General features: G+C 37.1%; 1 protein-coding gene across 1 annotated transcript in view; it reads left to right on the top strand.

Annotated features, from left to right (window-relative positions):
• Positions 1 to 716: 716 nt before the first annotated feature.
• The window catches only part of LOC106879574 (pyridine nucleotide-disulfide oxidoreductase domain-containing protein 2), a 37,207-nt gene continuing 15,503 nt past the window's right edge, over positions 717 to 22,420 (top strand). The window contains exons 1-9 of the mRNA XM_014929208.3: positions 717 to 1,572; positions 8,342 to 8,361; positions 9,059 to 9,152; positions 11,031 to 11,104; positions 14,142 to 14,297; positions 14,562 to 14,715; positions 16,418 to 16,479; positions 18,725 to 18,822; positions 20,718 to 20,859. Of these exons, the coding sequence (XP_014784694.2) occupies positions 1,422 to 1,572; positions 8,342 to 8,361; positions 9,059 to 9,152; positions 11,031 to 11,104; positions 14,142 to 14,297; positions 14,562 to 14,715; positions 16,418 to 16,479; positions 18,725 to 18,822; positions 20,718 to 20,859 (951 nt within the window). The 5' untranslated portion in view covers positions 717 to 1,421. The remainder of the gene's footprint in view (positions 1,573 to 8,341; positions 8,362 to 9,058; positions 9,153 to 11,030; positions 11,105 to 14,141; positions 14,298 to 14,561; positions 14,716 to 16,417; positions 16,480 to 18,724; positions 18,823 to 20,717; positions 20,860 to 22,420) is intronic.

Here is a 22,420-nt window from a genome sequence, read left to right as displayed (position 1 = left end):
GAGGACATCTCCTTTTCGATATCAGTGAAGAATTTCACTGGAAAAGTAGATATAAGATTGCCAAGATTTTATCTCTCTCATCAAAGATCAGTGGCTATCGGACGCTGACGAAGGGAAATAACCCTGAAACCCGGGTCCGTTCGTGATACAGATCATGATGGGAGGGATAACTTCCCTTGGCAAACAGGACACAGTAGTGTGTCGATAAGCCAGCTGGAGGAGATGTCCTCCTGGGGCTAAAAGCAACAGTAACATCCACCCTAGGGGTCAGCCACACTTAAGTGGCAATATACTACACTTTATCGTGCAGTTACTTGGTAGAAATAGCAGTCAAACATCTGTTAAATTATATGCTCTAGTGACTTGAAAAAAAAAAGGCGGGGCGCATATGGAAAACAATACGGGAAAAATATTGAGATGGTTAGGCCTGGAGTATCTTTACTCATAGATCTGTTTAATCTGAGCTTACCTTGGCTAAACAATAACCAGACAACCACTCAACTCTACTACGAGCCAGTTAGTTAGAAATTACAGTTAGATCATCAAATTACATTTTACCGTCTTGAAAGAATGGGGAGAGGACAATGTGATTCTAGTCAGATTATGCATAAATAAAATACAAGATGTTTCATAGATAGAACGTCTTTCTATCATAAGATATGATGAAAGATTTGCGTGCGGCGTAGCGTTGGTAGTGCGGACTGCAGGAGAAAGGTAGGGGGTCGATTTTATACATGTGCGTTTGCTACTGTCGAAAGCATGTTGTTTAACGAAACCAACAGAAACACAGGCCGTGTCACTGGAAAATCAGGGCTCCCCTGCTGCTAAACACAACACCAACTGTTATCAGGTTGGGTCACTAAGTTATTATGTCCTGTATCAGACAAAAGCTAATCACCCTCACTTTAACTTAAAAGACCGCTTCTTTTCACGCTGTTAATAAACATTGATTTCGAACACTGGTACACTGATACAAATTGATAGGGTGAATAGTCAATCATATTGATCTCAGTATTTGACTGATACCCTTAAAAGGATGGAATGCAAAATTTATGTTGGTGGGATTATAAATCTGTACGTAAAGAGAACTATGCCACTTTACCGATTCTACCAATCTACAGCAGCTTGTTAAATATTAGAAAACAATACTGATATCGGTACAAGTAGGTTACACAGCAGCAGCAGCAACTGAAATTTGATACAGGTTAAACATCACTTGAATACATGTATGTAATTAAATTAAAACTAAAAATGATCTTACAAAAAAGCTGAACATCGTTTCGAATAACTCGTGATTTCTCTAATTATTCAGATAAGAATTAGGCCTTTGACATAAATTTATTACCTGGCTGGTCTTTTATCTGTTAGCACAACGACGATTACTGTCTAACGACTTCTTATCAGCAAAAAGTGTTGAAGCAATGGTGTTTAACCCCAGGTTTTTGTCTTTTTCTTGGACCAGAATTAATTACCAAGTTTTCGCTCAGCACAAATTCTTCAAAAACCCTACAAGATATTACTGTAAACCCAAAACACTTCAACTCAAATATGATGCTGTTATTATTGGAGCAGGTTTTCTTCGTCTTTTCTGATTTAAATTCTTTTAATTATTTTATGTGTGCTTTATGTTTCTTCGTTTTTTAAATGTCAACATTATTTTAAAGAAGATATTTTGCTAATTCGCTTACAGGTTAAAGCCCTTCACTTGTATTCCATTAGTAAGAGAAATGCATCAATATTACATTATGCCTCGTCAGAAGGAAGGGTCTTCGTTGATTCTATCGACTCCAATGCTTCGCTGGTACTTTATTTCATCGATCTCGAAAGGGTGAAAAGCAAAGTTAATCTCCCCGATGCCAACTCTGCTTTTCAGCCTTTTGGGGTCGATAAAATAAAGTACTAGTGCAGTACTAGAGTCAATGGAATCGATTAAGGCCTTCCTCTTATTATAATTATAAAGCGGCGAGCTGGCAGATTCGGTAGCACATTGAGCAAAATGCTTAACAACATTTTGTCCATCTGCATGTTCGACTTAACCTTTCATCCTTTCGGGGTCGATAAGTACCAGTGAAACGCTGGAGTTGATGTAATCGACTACTTACCTCCCGCAAAAATGTCAGGCCTCGTGCTTTTAGTAAAAAGGATTACTATTATTATTATTATTAAGGAGCGAGCAGGCAGAATCGTTAGCACGCCGGGCAAATACTTAGCAGTACAGTAATGCTTCACTTTACAAGGACACGCTTTACGAGATCCTGCATTTACGAGTTTTATTTTTCAAGCAACACGATCTATTTTTTGAACAAAGTACAGAAGATTCTACTACCATGACAAATGCTTCTGCATGTTACTAAGAAATTTATAGAGAGTGTGTTTTTTTTTAAGAAATATACACGTCTGTCTACAAGTGTGTAACGTTTAGGTTTTAATTAGTGTAGTTACCAATTCTAACTAGTAAGATTGATTAGGTACACAAACGATAATAATTTGTTGTTATAACGGCATATTGTAGGATGTGAAAGTTGGACAACGCATGAAGTTTTAAGAAAATATTTAGGCTAATATAAAGATTCGCACCTGGGAACAAACTATTGATTTTTTTTACGGAATCCCACGTTTTTGGTTATGGAGAATCCGATTCTGAAAAAAAAAGAATTTCAAAAAATCGCAATTTTCAAAATGTAACCCCAACCCCCTCCCCTCCTCATTTTCCACTTATCCCGAAGTTTTTTTGGTTTTTTTATTACGAAATGCGTAGAAAAATACGAAGATTACGATTCTGAAAAAAATCTGTAAAATTTCAATTTTTCAAAACAATATATATATGCGCAGGTAAGTAGCCTGCTTACCAACCACATGGTGCCGGGTTCAGTCCCACTGCCTGGCACCTTGGGCAGGTGTCTTCTACTATAGCCTCGGGCCGACCAAAGCCTTGTGAGTGGATTTGGTAGATGGAAACTGAAAGAAGCCCGTCATGTATATGTGTGTGTGTGTGTTTGTCCCCTCCCCCCAACATCGCTTGACAACCGATGCTGGTGTGTTTAGGTCCCTGTAACTTAGCGGTTCGGCAAAAGAGACCGATAGAATAAGTACTAGGCTTCCAAAGAATAAGTCCTGGGGTTGATTTCCTCGACTGAAGGTAGTGCTCCAGCATGGCCGCAGTCAAATTACTGAAACAAGTAAAAGAGTAACAGAGTAATATACCCTCAGGCCTTCAAGCAGGCTATCCACATGCTAGAAATAACAGTCAAATCTCACAAAACTGTGATAACATAATGAAATCAACCTACTCGCCTTTCTGCAAAGATTTTTTTCAGAATAATTTCCCGCAGTAATATGACAAAGTAATTCATGTGAAATTAAAGTGGTTTTTTTTATTTTAAACTTTTTTTTAAAATTCGTTTTTGAGATTTTTTTTCCCCCATCAATCTACGTGGGGAAAATACGGAGATTAAGAATATAGAAAAAATAACCATAAATTCAAATTTTAATTTCAAATATTTTATGAAAAACTCCGACCCAAAATCCCCCAAACCATCCCGCTGTCTAAACGTGAAAAATGAACGGTTGTTTTGTCTGGGCGTTGCTGTGATCCTTTTACTAGAACGCATACAGAAAACAGACGAAACAACCGTTCGTTTTTCACATTTAGACAGGCTGGGGGGATTTTGGGTTGAAATTTTTCATAAAAAATTTGAAATTAAAATTTGAATTTGTGGTTATTTTTTCTATATTCTTAATCTCCGTATTTTCCCACGTAGATTGATGTGTGTATGTGGGGGGGGGGGAATCTTGAAAAAGAATTTTTTAAAAAAGTTTTCTAAAAAAAACCCACTTTAATTTCACATGAATTACTTTGTCATATTATTGCGGGAAATTACTCTGGAAGAAATCTTTGCAGAAAGGTGAGTAGATTGGTTACATTGTTATCACAGTTTTGTGAGATTTGACTGTTATTTCTAGCATGTGGATAGCCTGCTTGAAGGCCTGAGGGTATATATATATATCATCATCATCATCATCATCATCGTTTAACGTCCGCTTTCCATGCTAGCATGGGTTGGACGATTTTACTGAGGACTGGCGGACAAGATGGCTGCACCAGGCTCAAATCTGATCTGGCAGAGTTTCTACTGCTGGATGCCCTTCCTAACGCCAACCACTCCAAAAGTGTAGTGGGTGCTTTTACATACCACCGGCAAAAGGGCCAGTCTGATGGTACTATGCTCAAATGGTGCTTTTTACATGCCACCTGCACAGGAGTCAGTCCAGCGGCACTGGCAACGACCTCACTCGAATGTTTTGTTCATGTGCCACCAGCACAAGTGCCAGTAAGGCAACGCTGGTAACGATCACGCTCAAATGGTGCTTTATACATGCCACCGGCACGGAAGCCAGACGGCTGCTCTGGCAGTGATCCCACTCGGATGGTGCTGTTAGCGTTCCACTGGCATGGGTGCCAGTCGTCGAATTTGGTTCAATTTCGATTTCACTTGCCCCAACAGGTCTTCGCAAGCAGAGTTTAGTGTCCAGTGAACGAAGGTTGGCATGGGCGCCAGTCGTCAAATTTGGTTCAATTTCGATTTCGATTCGATTTCACTTGCCTCAACAGGTCTTCGCAGGCAGAGTTTTGTGTCCAAAGAAGGAAAGGTACGCATAAGTGGGCTGGCTACACGCCTGGTAAAGACCACGGGTTATGGTCACACTTATCTTACCGGGTTTTCTCATGCACAGCATAATTACAAAGGTCTCGGTCACTAGTCATTGCCTTCGTGAAGCCTAATGTTCGAAGGTCATGCTTCACCACCTCATCCCAGGTCTTCCTGGGTCTACCACTTCCACAGGTTCCCTCAACTGCTAGGGTGTGGCACTTTTTCACACAGCTATCTTCATCCATTCTCACCACGTGACTATACCAGTGCAATTGTCTCTCTTGCACACCACAACTGATGCTTCTTAGATCCAACTTTTCTCTCAAGGTACTTACACTCTGTCGAGTATGCACACCGACATTACACATCCAGTGGAGCATACTGGCTTCATTCCTTGCGAGCTTACACATGTCCTCTGTAGTCACGGCCCATGTTTCACTGCCATGTAGCATTACTGTTCGTACACATGCGTCATACAGTCTGCCTTTTACTCTGAGCAAGAGGCCCTTTGTCACCAGCAGAGGTAAGAGCTCTCTGAACTTTGCCCAGGCTATTCTTATTTTAGCAGCTACACTTTCAGCACACCATCCCTTTGTCTTTAGTAGCTGCCTTCCTTGTAATCATGATTCTAACAGTCTGTTCCCTAACTAATTGAGTCGTCATGAGCCGCCTCACTCCGTTGTCACCAAGTGACTACTTGGTTTTTGCTTGGGGATTCTTGCTTTTATAACTGTCCAGAAGGATAGACATATCGTTGAAAACAATGGACTTCATTGGTGGTACTGTGATATCTCTATTCTAGCTTTTGATGAAGTAGAAGCGGTTATAGAGGTCAAGTGGTGAAGACATTTTTTCGCCCTAGCTAAGGCAATCTGGCAAAATGTAAAACTGCTGTCAGAAAAAAAACCATTGTTCCACCATGAGAAACGTTCTGTTGAACTATTAATTTAAATTTGGTTATGGTAGATCGAATACACTTCATACCTGCAAGATCCTACAAGTGCTTGTGAAGCGGTGATCACATGTACAAATGATGGTATGCGCGAGTCTAGTGCGAGTGAAAGTGATTTAGAAAATGATAATAATATTTTTTATTATAAATAATCTTGACATTCTTTTTACTTTACATAAAATATTCTTTACGTTATACTGTCACTTTATTGCCATTTATTTATGAGTGCTATAAATTTTATAGGTAATATATTTTTTCTGGGAATGAATAAAGATTTATAACATTGCTGCTATGGGAATTATTGCTTTACTTTGAGTTTTTTTGCTTTACGAGCAGTCTCCAAGAACAAGTTAACTCATATATATGGAGACATTACTGTATTTCGTCCATCTTTACATTCTGAGTTCACATTCCACTAAGGTTGACTTTGCCTTTTATCCTTTTGGGGTCGATAAAATAAATACAAGTTGAAAACTGGAGTGGATGTAATCGACTTACCCCATCCCCCCGAAATTGCTGGCCTTGTGCCCAAATTAGAAACCATTATTATTATTATTATTATTATTAAGGTGACAAGCTGACAAAATCGTTAGCATGCTGGTCAAAGTGCTTAGCAGTATTTTTTCTGCCACGGTGATTCAAATTCCGCCAAGGTCAGCTTTGCCTTCCATCTTTCAATAAATTAAGTACCAGTGAAACACTACTGGTCGATAAAATTGACTAGTCTCCTACTATCAGATCTCAGGCCTTGTACCTATAGTAAAAAAGGATTATTATTATTATTATTATTATTATTCATCCGTTTTTACTTTCTGAGTGTAAATTCCACCAAGATCAACTTCGCCATTCTTCTTTTTGGGGTTGATAAAATAAGTACCAGTCTAGTACTGCAGTCGATGTAATCAATTTCCTCCTCCCCTCAAAAACTGCTAGCTGTGTGCCAAAATTTGAAACAATTATTATTATTATTATTTTTAGAACCATAGAACCATTAGTGTATTAGGAAAATGCTTAAGGGCATTTTATTTGTCTTTATGTTCTGAGTTGAAATTCCACTGAGATTGACTTTGCCTTTCATTCATTCCGGGTTGATGAAATAACTATCAGCTGAGTACTCAGGTCAATATAATCGACTATCCCCTTCCTCCAGAATTTCAGGCCTTGTGCCTATATGAGAAAGTTATTACTATTACTATTAAGAAAGCAAAATCGTGATGGCACCTGTGCCCAGCATCGCCTTCCTGGCACTTGTGCCGGTGGCACGTGTAAAAACATCCGAGCGAGATCATTGCCAGTGCCGCTGGACTGGCTCCTATGCAGGTGGCACGTAAAATACACCATTTTGAGCGTTGCCGTCACCAGTACCTGCCTGACTGGCCTTCATGCTGGTGGCACGTAAAAGCGCCCACTACACTCTCTGAGTGGTTGGCGTTAGGAAGGGCATCCAGCTGTAGAAACTCTGCCAAATTTAGATTGGAGCCTGGTGTTGCCATCTGGTTCACCAGTCCTCAGTCAAATCGTCCAACCCATGCTAGCATGGAAAGCGGATGTTAAACGATGATGATGATGATGATGATGATGATGATGATTAAGGTGATGAACTGGCTAAACTGTTACCACACTTAGCAGCATTTTGCCCATCTTCATGTTCTGAGTTCAAATCCCACCAAGGTCGACTTTGCTTTTCATGCTTTCAGGTTCAATAAATTAAGTACTAGTTGAGCACTAGGGTTAATGTAATCAATTACTCCAACCCCTCAAAATTACTGGCCTTGTGCCAAAGTTAGAAAGAAATTATTATTATTATTGTTGTTGCTCCATTGAATGCAAGGATATTTCTGAATTATGTTTCACAATAGATTATTTTAAACCCCTCTTCATTTTAGTTACTTATTCTGTGATTCAGTTATACTCTTTACTCTTTTTACTCTTTTACTTGTTTCAGTCATTTGACTGTGGCCATGCTGGAGCACCGCCTTTTTTAGTCGAGCTAATCAACCCCAGGACTTATTCTTTGGAAGCCTAGTACTTATTCTATCGGTCTCTTTTGCCGAACCGCTAAGTTACGGGGAAGTAAACACACCAGCATCAGTTGTCAAGCGATGTTGGGGGGACAAACACAGTCACACAAACATACTTACACATACATATATATATGTATATATATATATATAGATATATAGATATATATATATATATATGTATTATGAAACATAATTCAGAAATATCCTTGCATTCAATGGAGCAACAACAATAATAATAATAATTTCTTTCTAACTTTGGCACAAGGCCAGTAATTTTGAGGGGTTGGAGTAATTGATTACATCAATCAATTTTTTTTTCTCCGTGTTTTTCTCCTTGTCTCCGTATTCTTTCTGTTGAAGAGCGTAGCTCGAAACGTCAAAGACTTTCCATATTCCCGAGCGTCATACTAATATATACTTTTGTTATTTACACCACCTGTCCTCGTCTGTTGTTATTATTTGTATATTCTCCTATATATATATATATATATATAAATACATTTCCTTCTACCAAATCCACTCACAAGGCTTCAGTCGGCCCGAGGCTATAGTAGAAGACACTTGCCCAAGGTGTCATGCAGTGGGACTGAACCCGGGATCATGTGGTTGGTAAGCAAGCTACTTACCACACAGCCACTCCTGTTAATTATTCTATGACTTTCATTCTCTTTGATATTCTTTGATTCATCTTTCTCTCTCTTTCTGTGTTTCAGGACACAATGGATTGATTACTGTAAGTTGAAGTTCAATTCTTTTGCTTTACAATGTTTTAATTCTCTCCTGTTTAATTTAGATTAGATCTCTCATTCACCCTGTCTTTTTTCTTCCTCTAGTCTCTCTTCTCCTTTTTCTCTCATGGATGTGAGAGCAGGGGCAGAAAAAAGAATGATTTTGATACCAAGAAGAGGGAAGAAAGCAAAGATGTGATCAAATGCAATGACACCTGCAATGCTTAAACATATGGTCCACCTCAATACAATCTACTCTCTCACACACATTTTGAATCCAACAGTCTGATGGGAAAGACTTGATTGTTTCATTAATCTGATTCAAGTAGCTCTACATTGATCTTTGTTCAATGGCTCATTCCATTATTTCTGGGAGGTTATTGAGATAATGATTTTTTTTTTTTTTTTGTTATTTAGTCTTGGGTCAGCCATGATCTAGAAAAGCTTAATTCCAAAACTGTTTCAACTACAGTTAACATACTTCCATTTTAAGACAGTGGGAAGATTTGGCTGCTATTTCTAGTAGGGTAAGGAATTTTGTAGAGGCCTTCATTCCTCTTTGGTTCACTTGTGATACTTGTGGCAGTGATGGTGCATTTAAGAAGTAAATCTTTCAATTTATTAATGTAAACAATTAAGTCTTCAAATGATCCACACATTTGAGCAGTCAACATATATTATTAACAATTATTCCTTTCACAGGCTGCCTACCTACAGAAAGCTGGCTTGAAGGTTTGTGTCTTGGAGAAACGTCATGTAATTGGTGGAGCAGCTGTAACAGAGGAAATAATACCAGGTAAGTGTTTCATATAATTAAACCTTAAGTAACGCATGTTTATCATCATTGTTTTAATGTCCACCTTTCCCAGGCATACATGGGAATTCATTGGGTAGAGGGAAACTGAAAGAAGCTTGTGTGTATACATGTGTGTGTGTGTATTTATGTATGTGTGTCTGTGTTTGTCCCCACCCCTATCACCACTTGGCAACTGAGGTTTGTGTGTTTATGTTCCCATATCTTAGCAGTTCAACAAAAGAGACCATTAGAATAAATACTACACTTACAAAGAATAAGTCCTGGAGTCAATTTCTTTGATTAAAAACCTTTAAAACAGTGCTCCAGCAGGGCCACAGTCAAATGACTGAAATGTGTAAAAGAATAAAAGAATAAGGTGCTAGAAGATGCTGCTATTGTCTGATGTACTTACAATTCCACCAGCGCACTGATTATAAAAATGGCTTCAAATTTAGCACAAGACCAAAAATTTGGGGGGAGTGAGTAAATTGATCACATGGACCCCAGTGCTCAGTTGGTACTTATTTGATCAACTCCAAAAGGTTGAAAGGCAAAGTCAACCTTGGTGGAATTTGAACTCAGAATGTAAAGACAGACAAAATGCTGCTAAGCATTTTGCCCAGCTTGCTGCCTTTATAATAATAATAATAATAATATGACAGTAGATGACAACGTTTCCCAAAAAGAAATGGAGAAACTTTCAAAATACAAAGACCTGGAAATAGAGGTAACTCGAATGTGGAATCTAAAAACAGAAACAATTCCTATCATAGTAGGTGCTTTAGGTATAATAAAAAAATATTCAGACAAATACATAACAAAAACACCAGGACTTACAAATATATATAACATACAGAAAATTGCACTACTGGGCACTGCACACATCCTACGCAAAACACTTTCAATACAGTAACCATAAGAGCATCACAGCAAATCACAGCACATACCCAAGGCACACAGAGCTGCGCTCGGTAGTGAAGTGAAAGCATGTTATAAAAGTAAAACTACTGAATAATAATAATAATAATAATAATAATAATTATTATTATTATTATTATCAATCCCACATTATTTACAATGAACAGATAGGTGTCCTCATCTTGTTCGTTGTTATCACAATGTTTCAGCTGATGTACTCTCCAGCCTTCATCAGGTGTTCTGATGGAATTTCAAACCCAATTTTTTATTTGACTAACGGATTCTAAGTTCAATCCCAAGCAGGGACCTTGAAAAATAATATCAACAGAAAAATAACATCAGCAACATACCTTAAGAATGAAAACAGTGTACCCCAGTAGTCAAATAAAGTGTTGAGTTCGAATTTCCACCAGAACACCTGATGAAGGCTGGAGAATACATCAGCCAAAATGTTGTGATGACAACAAACAAGATGAGGACACCTATCAGTTCATTGTAAATAATGTACATAATTTCTCATCTCAAAAATATAGAATAGTATAATCAGTCCCAGTACTGGACTTTATTTATTGACCCTTGGCAGGGGTGGAACTCAGAGTGCAGAAGACCAAAACAAATATCTCTGCTGTTGCAACTATAACAACAACTACAACTACTACTACTACTATTACCATCACCACCACCGCCACTACTACTACTACTACTACTACTACATACCTTGTCTGTTGTCTCACTGTTGTTGTAAATTTAGTAGTATTAGAGTTTATTTTGTGTGTCATTCCTACTTAATCTAATGAAATCAAGTCTGCAGTCGGTATATCTTCCTCCTTACAAAAATAACTATGTTTCTAATCAAAGCAAGCAATTATTATATAATTCAATGTCCTTTTATGTAACCCCCATGTACATTTGATGTCAAACTAGCCATGTAATTCATTCTATTCCTACTAATCATTCTAGGATTCAAGTTTTCCAGAGCTTCATATCTGCTGAGTTTGTTACGGCCACAGATTTACAAAGATTTGGAACTGAAGGTATATCATTTGTATTCTATTTGTTTCACTCATTGGACCACAGCCATGCTGGAGCACTGCCTTGAAAGGTTTATATGATCAAATCAACCCCAGTTCTTATTCATTTGTAGAAGTCTGGTACTTATATTACGAGCCTCTTTTTGCTGATCCACTAAGTTTCATTCAGGAATGTAAATAAACCAACACTTGTTGTCAACAGTTGTGAAGTAGTGAGACAAACACAGACACTCACACATATACATACATACGTATACACATGTATATATATATATATATATATATATATATATATATATATATATATATATATAAAATTGAGAATGTATATCTGTGTGTGTGTGTGTGTCGGTGTGAATCCCTAAAACTCCAGAACTACACAACCAATTTCATTCAAATTTTGCACATACCTTACTTAGGGTCCACAGTTTCCATCAACATCTTTTCTAAAGAAAAGTCATTTGGGATAGACAATGTATCCAACCAAAACACAAAATAACTACATATTTGTATTACTAATATATTTAGCTTCTTCAAAGGCAATGAGTTTACAAGAACTGTAAGAGCATTAGACATTCATTGTGATATTTCGTTACATCCTGTATTGACTTCACTTCAATTCCTTCTGAGAACAACTGTGCCTTTTGTCCTTTTCAGTCAATGAAATAAATTACTGGGATAAATTTAATCAGCTATGCCTTCTCCAGAATGTATGGCATTGTACCAATGTTAGGAAGCAACATATTTAGGTTGTGCAATGAGAGTTTTAAATGAACAACTGGAAGTTGTGTGTTACAACCATAACTAAGATTGTACAGAATTGAAAAAAGGGAAGGTGGGTTGATCACTTTTTAAATGCAAGATTCAGAGTTTAAAATAATGAATTTGCACATTTTATTTCAACTACTTGATTATGTACACAGACAAGTTAAATATGAAGCTCATTTTATAGCTAGGTAACATTAATATCTTCTGGAGACTGAAAAAGGCATGCTATCCATTAGAGTTTTAGTTCACATATCATTCTGCAAAATAACATATATGTGTGCATAGATGTTGTAAGCATATGTTTAACTGTTATGCATAGATATGGTGTATGTATATATATATATATATATATATATATATCATCATCATCATCGTTTAACGTCTACTTTGCATGCTGGCATGGGTTGGACGATTTGACTGAGGACTGGTGAGCCAGAAGGCTGCACCAGGCTCCAATCTGATCTGGTAAAGTTTCTACAGCTGGGTGTCCTTCCTTACACCAGCCACTCTAAGAGTATAGTGTGTGCTTTTACATGCCACTGGCATGACTGCCTGGACGACTATGATGAATAAGAGGGGGCTGAGAACTGATTCTTGGTGGACTCCTACCCGGAATTCTGTACTCATTGCCAACCTTCACCTTACTGACAGCATCCCTGAACATGGCTTGGACAGCTCTCACTAACCATTCATCTATCCCTAGTTTCCTTATTAACCACCAGATAAGGGATCGGGGGACCCTGTCAAAGGCTTTCTCCATGTCAATGAAAGCCAGGTACAGAGGTTTATCTTTGGCTAGGTATTTCTCCTGCAGCTGTCTTAGCAGAAATATAGCATCAGTGGTGCTTTTACCTGGCACGAACCCAAACTGCATCTCATCTAGGCTGACTCTCTCCCTAATTTGTTGCGCTATGACCCTCTCCATGACCTTCCTTACCTGATCCAACAACTTGATACCTCTGTAATTATTTGTAACTAATACATTACCTTTACCTTTGTAGCAGTTGACTATAGTGCTGCTACACCAGTCATTGGGTATGACTCCTTCTTGTATCACCTGGCTGACTATATGAGTGACTAGGCTATAGCCAACATTGCCAGATATTTTGAGCATCTCTGCAGTGATTCCTGATAGGCTGGGGGCTTTCCCTGTCTTCATACCCTTAATTGCTTTATTCACCAAGGTACTGTCAATTCAGATAGCTGGTCCCTCTGTTGGGTCGGCATTTGGCAGACTCTCTTTCTCCCATTCATTCTCTTTATTTAGCAACCTTTCATAGTGGCGTCTCCAAACCTCTCTCTTTGCAGCCTCGTTTAATGCAAGTGAACCATCATTCATGTGGACATAATTCTCTCCTATGACATCACAATTCTCTCTCACACACTGTCTTGCAACACAAAATACCTCAAGTCTTTGGTTCTCCCAGTGCAGAACATTGGCAAATTTTTTCTTATCTGCTTCCCCTCTGGCTAAATAAACCTGTCTCCTAGCTTCCCTTCCGGCAGTCTGATACAATATATATATATATATATATATATATATATATATATACATGCATATGTGGTTTATGTATGTTTAGTTCTGGTATGTAGATGTAGTTTATATATATTTAGATTTGGTAGGTGTATGTTTTGATGTCATATGTCTGCATTGCATACTCACGAATGGAGATAAAATAATGATTTTGTAATGTCATCTAGTGCAAATAAATTGCCAATTTTCATTTCATCAGCTTCACTATAATGCATTATAACATACAATTCGCATAAATCAGCTATCAAGCTAAACTGCTACAATTTAATTGTTGTAACAGCAGCCAAAACCACTGTGACTTGAAACTAAGAAGAAAGATAGTAGCACATAACCAAGCACAGAGAAAGACTAGCCAAAGGAAAATGTAAGAAATTAAGAATGGTAGTCTGTATCACTATCACATAATATCAAAAAATTAGATAGCAACACTTCGTGCTGAGTTGTTATTTTCATATCCTGTTCAATATTTACAAAACAGGTCTCCTGTTCTAAATTTACTTAACATTTCTTTCAGTATTTATAAATACAGTGTGTAGTTATTTAAACATTAAGGTGTTTATTTCCAAGAAACTATTATCACGTCCATAATCTTCTTTACACTCTATATTCAAAACCACAGTTTACCAATCTTATATGATTATAAATAAAGAGGTTTTTAACTGTACATTCATAAATTTTCTGAAGACAACATCAAATTTTAATGTAAATATAACTTTATTCTTTCATTTCTTTTTCCAGAAATATGGGTTAAAGATCTTTTTAAGAAATCCAAGTTCTTACACACCATTGTTGCAGCCAAATAGTTCAAATCCCAAAGCTAAATCTCTCACACTAGGACGAGATAGCCACCTTAATAAACTGCAAATTGCTCAGTTCTCTCAATCTGATGCTCAGGTAAAGAATCATAAATTCATTTATTGTAAGCCCAAATATGTTTTATAAATCTATGTAACATAATAATAAAGATTATTAAAGGAGGGTTCATAAAATGCATCTTCATTCAAATTTTTGCATCTATATTACGAAGTTATTTTTCATCTTCAATTCCAATCAACATTTACAAAACAATATTTCACGAACATTTCTAACGTAGGCATAATACTGTGATCACACACACACACACACACACACATTTATATTTATTTACAAATATTTCAGAAATTTGAAAGATATGAAGAGCAATTACAAAGAATTGTGGATTCTCTGGATCCTTTGTTAGATAATCCTGCTCTACATTTACCAAGTTTCAATGAAAGAGGGATTAAGAAATACATAGAATCATGGTCATCCTTGAATTCTTTTGGAAAGTCTAGTAAGTTGTCTGTGTTATTCTTTTACTAGTTTCACCCATTAGTCTGTGGCCATGCTGGGGCAAATCCTCAAAAAGGGTAGTTGATTATATCAACACCAGTATTTAGGAGATTTATTATTTTACTGGCTTCAGAAGTACAATAGGTTAAGCTGGCCTCAACTAGATGCTAATAATAATAATAATAATAATAATAATAATAATAACAACAACAATAACATCGAAAAATACCTTAGGAATGAGAACCCAGGTTCAAAATTTCCCCAAGACACCTGATGAAGGCTGGAGGGTATATCAGCCAAAACATTGTGTCAACAACAAACAAGATGAGGACAAATATCCGTCAAATGTAAATAATGGTCAAAATACCTTTGTTGTTATTGGCCACTTCACTTTTGTAGAGAAGAATGCTAAATACACACATACATGCATACACACACACACACACAGACAGAGAGAGAGAGAGAGAGACAGACAGACAGACAGACATCATAAGAGTGGGTTTAATAATAATTTCTAACTTAGAGACAAATATTGACCTGAGTTCAAATACCATTTCAGTTCAGAAATGCAAGGCCCAAAACTCGAAACTACTTACAATAAAACATTGCTTTCTATTGATTTCAAATTTTGGCACAAGGCCAGCAATTTCAGAACCCTTTTGTTCAACTGGTGTTTATTTTATTAACCCCAGAAAGATGAAAGGCCAAGTCAACCTTGGCAGTCTTTGAACTCAGAACATAAAGACAGACAGAATGCTACTAAGTATTTAGGCCAGCAGGCTAATGATTCTGCCAGCTTGCAGAGAAAAGGGTAAGGGGAAAATAATGGTGGCACATTGAATGCTGTTGGGGTTTTCTATACTCTGACAATATCATCAAGGATAAGGTGGCGAGCTGGCAGAAACGTTAGCATGCCGGGTGAAATGCTTAGCGGTATTTCGTCTGCCATTACGTTCTGAGTTCAAATTCCGCCAAGGTCAACTTTGCCTTTCATCCTTTCGGGGGCGATAAATTAAGTACCAGTTACACACTGGGGTCGATGTAATCGACTTAATCCCTTTGTCTGTCCTTGTTTGCCCCCTCTATGTTTGGCCCCCTGTGGGAAATAAAGAAATAAATATCATCAAACATCAATTTGCATATCTCCATTCTACAGTCATGAATTGGTCTTCACACACACACACACACACACACTTATACATTTGACAAGTAGCTTCTAAAACTCAAGATGACCAAATACAAATACATGGTAGACAAAAACTAAAAGACTGTGATCATGCTAGGGCACTGCCTTAAAGGGTTTTAGTTGAACAAATTGATCTCAATGCTTTTTTTTAGTCTGGTACTTACTATGTTGGTATCTTTTTTCAGAACCACTAAGTTACAGGGACATAAACAAACCAACAGTAGTTGTCAAGCTGTGTTGGGATATAAAAGCAAACATAAACACACACACACACACACATATATACAACAGGCTTCTTTCAGTTTCCATTTTCCAAATCCATTCACAAGGCTTTAGTTGGCCTGGGGCCAAAATAGAATACACTAGCGCAAGGTGCCTCATAGTGGGACTGAACCCAGAAACCTATGGTTAGGAAGCAATCCTCTCACCACACAGCCACAAACAAATAACTTTTTTTTTTAACAATTACACTAAATATTTTCTCCTTTGAAATGTTAACATTTTGTTCTATTTTTAGTAAAACAACTGAGTCATGATAAAACAGCATTTCTTGAGTTAATGACAGCCCCTGCTTCCAAGGTTAGTTTCACTCAATGTTTTGTTTTCTTTTGTCCAACAAATTTTCTGTTTGGAAAATGTTGAGAACCAAGAGGACTGTCCACATGGATTCTATCATGTTTGAAAAAATGTGATTGTCTCTTTTCTTTTTTTTTTTTTTTTGTGTGTGTCTGTGTGTGTTTGAAGTACCAATGGCCCTCATAAACGTCCACTAGACTGGGGAAATCTATACAACTGATGTTCAGTTTCAATTTGCGTAGGTTTAATGCCCATAGAAAAACAATGGATTGAGAAAACATTCTTAGAGGTCTGCAGTTTTTGGGAGAAATAACTCGTAAAAGTGTTTATGGGGAAGATTAGGATACACAGAATGGTGAATGAGGGGAGAAGAATTGATGCATTCAACGGATTAGGCAATGGTGGGACAAAGCTTGTTAATTAAGAAGGGGAGAAACTATTTAAGTAGTGGCAGAGGATGTGGATAGAAAAACATGTCTGATTGTAAATGAGTTTTCTCCAGTCGATCAAATGACCTTCTTTTATATATGTTCCAGAATGTTGTATTGTGTGGAACAGCCCTGTTCTCAATATGCAAACATTGGAGTCTTACTTGTGCTTTGTAGAAGATTAGCTACTGATCAGAGCTAAGGTGCATCTTAGCTCTGAAGATGTATCATAGTCTTTAGGATGCTGATTTAATAATGTTGTATATATGGTTACCTGTGGAGGCACAATGGCCCAGTGGTTAGGGCAGCGGACTCGCAGTCATAGGATCGCGGTTTTGGTTCCCAGACCGGGCGTTGTGAGTGTTTATTGAGCGAAAACTCCTAAAGCTCCACGAGGCTCTGGCAGGGGATGGTGGCGAACCCTGCTGTACTCTTTCACCACAACTTTCTCTCACTCTTATTTCCTGTTTCTGTTGTGCCTGTAATTCAAAGGGTCAGCTTTGTCACACTGTGTCACGCTGAATATCCCTGAGAACTACGTTAAGGGTACACGTGTCTGTGGAGTGCTCAGCCACTTGCACGTTAATTTCACGAGCAGGCTGTTCCATTGATCGGATCAACTGGAACCCTCGACGTCATAAGCGACAGAGTGCCAACACATATATGGTTACCATAGTAAATTACCAGAGACAATAATATGTCACATTTGTTGCAACTTTGAGAGTTTTAGTTGTGTTGTTTAAAGTTAGGTGGTGCAATGTTGCAAGAGTGTTTTCTTGACATGTGAGTGAGTGTTTTAGGTCTGTTGTAGTAAACTAGGTTGCAAGTCCCTGCCTGCTAGAAAATATTTTTGATACTTCTATTGATGGAAATATTGAATATCTTTTATGGAGTGCTTAAGACCTGTATAGAAAGTTAAAGGGAAATAGAAAATTATACTATTGTGTAGAGATTTGTAAGAAGTTGTTTCACAAAAGGAATTGTGTTACCAGCGTTAAATGAATGTGAGTTAGAGAAAGCCTCAGTATAAACTGTGATGATGTAATGTTTCTGACAGACCCATTTGTCAGAAACTTTGGAGGAGCTGATGTCAAACTGGGTTGATGTTTTTGGCAAATTTCACCTAAGTTCTGAATAAGAAGAGCCTACTGATGTGTGACAGGGAAAGAAGTCTCAAATAGATATGATTCCACAGAAGCCATATTGTTAGTCACAGAGAAGGGATTAGGATTTATTGAATAATCCTCTCTTCAGCAATGAACATGTCTTCTTTTTTCTTTTTTATCAATTTCCAAATGTGTATTCTGACTTCTTTACCCCGTAATACACCTTGACATATCAGTACGCTAGCTATCATTAACCCCCAGTCCGAAACTTATTGCATCAATTCTGCTTTATATATTTGTTCCACAATCTCTCTTTACTATATACCACTTAACTTCATCATCATCATCATTATCATCGTTTAACGTCTGCTTTCCATGCTAGCATGAGTTGGACGATTTCACTAAGGACTGGTGAAACCAGATGGCTACACCAGGCTCCAATCTGATCTGGCAGAGTTTCTACAGCTGGATGCCCTTCCTAACGCTAACCACTCCGAGAGTGTAGTGGATGCTTTTACGTGCGACCGGCACGAAGGCCAGTCAGGCGGTACTGGCAACGGCCACGCCAGTACTGCCTTATTTCTATTTAATTACTCCTAATTTATCTAGTTCAGGTTTTTATGTGATTTAAAATTACTAGGTCTGCCTTGATCTTCTTGTACCATTCCTTCTTAAACCAGCCTCACAACTATTTGATGACATTGATACTTTCAGGTTTTGAATAAATGGTTTGAATCAGAACCACTGAAAGCCAGTTTGGCAACTGATGCCGTGATTGGATCAATGACCAGTCCTTATCATTCAGGTAGTGGGTAAGTCAATAGCTTCATTTATTCCTATCATCATTAGTTATTTCTATTCAACAAAACCAAAGGTAGCTGAAAAAACACCATAACAAGTGAGACAGGTTTGTTTTAATAGATATGTATCACAATTTGTTTTTTAATCAATGTTCAAGCTGTATCCATTCTGCTTTGGTTTCAGAGGAATGTATATTGGACTGAAATTTGTATTTCCTTTCTTAAATAATGTGGCTTAGTTGTCAAGGCACATGGCTTAGTGGTTGGGTTATTTGCTCACAATCGTAAGGTCATGTGTTCAATTCCTAATGGTGCATTGTGTCCTTGAGCAAGACACTTTATTTCATTTTGTTCCAATCCACTCAGCTGGAAAAACTTAGTTTTACCTGTAATCCAAGAGGCCAGCCTTGTCACACTCTGTGTCATGTTGAATCTCCCTGAGAAATATGTTAAGTGTACACGTGTCTGTGGAGTACTCAGTCATTCGCATGCTAATTTCATTGAGTGGATCAACTGGAATACTCATCATCATAACCGATGGAGCGCTAGTTAGCTAAAGTGGTGTAAGGAAAAAGAGGTTTGACAACTACAGCAACATGTTGAGTAGCTACATAAAGATTCCATCACTAGTTGTTAATGGCCATTCCTACATTCCAGAAATGTAGTGGCTGGTTAATCAAAGTTCTGTCCTACTGACCTGGAGATGCTCAATTCAAAAGAGCTCATAGAAATCAATAGCTGTATCATTTTAAACACTTATTGAAATATCTCTCTGAACTGTGAAGTCAGTCTTTCACTTAAATTCACTAAAGAAGGTAGAGTAATCTATCTTACCTGTCATAACAGCAATAGACTTTACACTTTGTTTACATTTATATGCCATTCAGTAGCCAAATGGCTTACATTTTCAAAATTCGCTCAACAATCAGAATAATTTTTTTGCCTAGTTACAGAGAAAATTTTGACAACAGATTTAGATACATGAAAACAATTTTTTATATAATTCGTTTTTGTCTGCTGAAGCCTTTTTGGTCAATATGACATTTTTAAATGGTAAAAACAATCTCCTTCTTCTTACATTACTGCTATTAGAAAATGTGATTGCGCATTAAAGTTGATCTCATTTTTTATGGCTTTAAGCAATTGCAAGGCATTTCTTCCTTCATATAAACCACTTGTTTGTTCTAAGGTTGACTTGTGGGTAAATTTGATATATGCATCACTAGTAGCCAACAAGACTCTCATCAATTATACATATGTTCTTACTGTTTACAGTGTTGAACCATCAAGGTTAACAGAGCCATTAAGACTTATTTGTCTTTAAATATAAAAATTAAAACAGAACATAAAGGATTCTGTGGTACACGTGTTTCAAGCTTTATACACAAACAGTCGTTGCATCATTATATGAGTATATAATTGATAGACAGGATGGTTTAAAGCTATCTTCAGCCGCAAATATATTCCATCGTAAGATTACATCACAAAGAAGAAATCACAAAGAATAAAATCACAAAGAAAAAAGAAAAGGGAGAAAAACAGGAGAGAGAAAAAGGGATTTTTGTGATTTCTTCTTTGTGATGTAATCTTGGGATGGAATATATTTGCGGCTGAAGATAGCTTTAAACCATCCTGTCTATCAATTATATACTCATATAATGATGCAACGACGGTTTGTGTATAAAGCTTGAAACTCGCGTACCACGGAATCCTTGGTGTTCTGTTTTAATTTTACGTTTTTAATATATTCTCTCACCTCAGCCACTATCTGACATATACAGGTGCTTACAATTATCAAGTATCACTTCTAAAATTTGCAATACCTATGTGTCTTTAATATAATTAGATACAATGTGAAATGCAAAAGTCATTTTGAGTTGATATATAAAATGTATTTACTGTTATAGATATGTATTGCTGCATCATGTGATGGGTCAGCTGGAAGGTGTGAAGGGTGCTTGGGGTTATGTCCAAGGTGGTATGGGTTCAGTCTCTCAGGCAATTGCTAATTGTGCCACAGACCAAGGTGTAGACATTTTCACAAACAAGGTATTGCTTTTTTATTATTCTTAATCTTTGTTTGATTTTTACATTTAGTTCTTTCTCAGATGAATATTGATACCTTCCAGTGTCAACTGCAGAAACAAGCCATGAATTTTCTGATTTTCCAATAGATATTCCTATCTGTAGTAATATATATGACACGATTACTGTGAGTTTAGGGTACTGCATTACTATTCACTAAATCGTAAATTCAAATGCATAAGTCAATTTGCCTCAGTTTGTATGACTGATAAGTAGTTCAACCCTTTTGTGACTATTTTGAAAATAATTAAGAATTAGGACTGATTTAGTAAATTAACATTTTTATTATTATAATTAAACTGGCTTTTGGAACATAGTTTAATGAAAGATTCTTATATAAAATTATGATAAAAAGTTTTAATTTAAATGCAAAGAGTTTAAAAACAGAATCAGAGACAATCTCAAGCAGGTTGATATCAAAATGGTTAAATCCTGTTTCAAAGATGACAAGATAATGATATGAAGGACAGTCAAGGTGACAATTGTTACTCTGTTAATAAATACTCCACTCTTTATAATATGGAGAATTAGAAGTAAATTATTAAAATATCAAATAATATCCACTAATCAAATGGTCGTTTTATAGCTTGTATTGTTGATATATGATACTTGATCTCAGATGTGATAAAGGTGAACTAAAGAGTTCAATTTTATCAGTATGAATATCTACTGAATAAATTATCTCAAAATCTACCCAAATAACACGTAATTATATTCTTCAATCTTATGACATAATGTGAGATTATACTGTATTATCTTTACTTATGTTCATGTATCATTAGATTTGTAAAATGTATATTATCAACACTACCTTTCTAAATTTCATTGCAATCTATTGGAAGTTAGTATTTTCTCTGTTGACATCCATCTCAGTTAATTTTGCTTTTCTCCCAGTTCTGTGCTTTCCAGAAGAAAAGCCCTCACATAACTGAGATGCAATGTCAACTGAAAATTTCATATCATAGTCCTTTGGTGGTGGAGGTACCTAGTGGCTTTTTACATAAGCACTTGTGCCGGTGGCATGTGAAAAAACATTCGAGCGAGGTCGTTGCCAGTGCCGCCAGACTGGCTCTTGTGCAGGTGGCACGTAAAATACACCATTTTGAGCGTGGCCGTTGCCAGTACAGCCTGACTACCGGTGGCACATAAAAGCACCCACTACACTCTCAGAGTGGTTGGCGTTAGGAAGGGCATCCAGCTGTAGAAACTCTGCCAGATCAGATTAGAGCCTGGTGCAGCCTTCTGGTTCGCCAGTCCTCAGTCAAATCGTCCAACCCATGCTAGCATGGAAGGCGGACATTAAACAATGATGATGATGATGATGAATATATGAATTAACAATAGTTAAATTCATTAAAAACCACAAAATGTACCTCCAACATTTCTTTCCAGGTCATCCAACTGAGTAGTACTGGTTGGAGTTGTCAACACTACCCATCATTGTGGTGCTCCAGCTTGGCCACAATCAGATTGAATGAAACAAGTAAAAGAATATCTGTGCTATAGCATGCATACCACCAAGTCA

The sequence above is a fragment of the Octopus bimaculoides genome, chromosome 2 (genome assembly GCF_046866305.1).
Source record: "Octopus bimaculoides isolate indiv1 chromosome 2, ASM4686630v1, whole genome shotgun sequence".
NCBI lineage: Eukaryota > Metazoa > Mollusca > Cephalopoda > Octopoda > Octopodidae > Octopus > Octopus bimaculoides.
The sequence above is the reverse complement of the archived record's forward strand: the minus strand, read 5'-3'. Positions and strand labels throughout refer to the sequence as shown.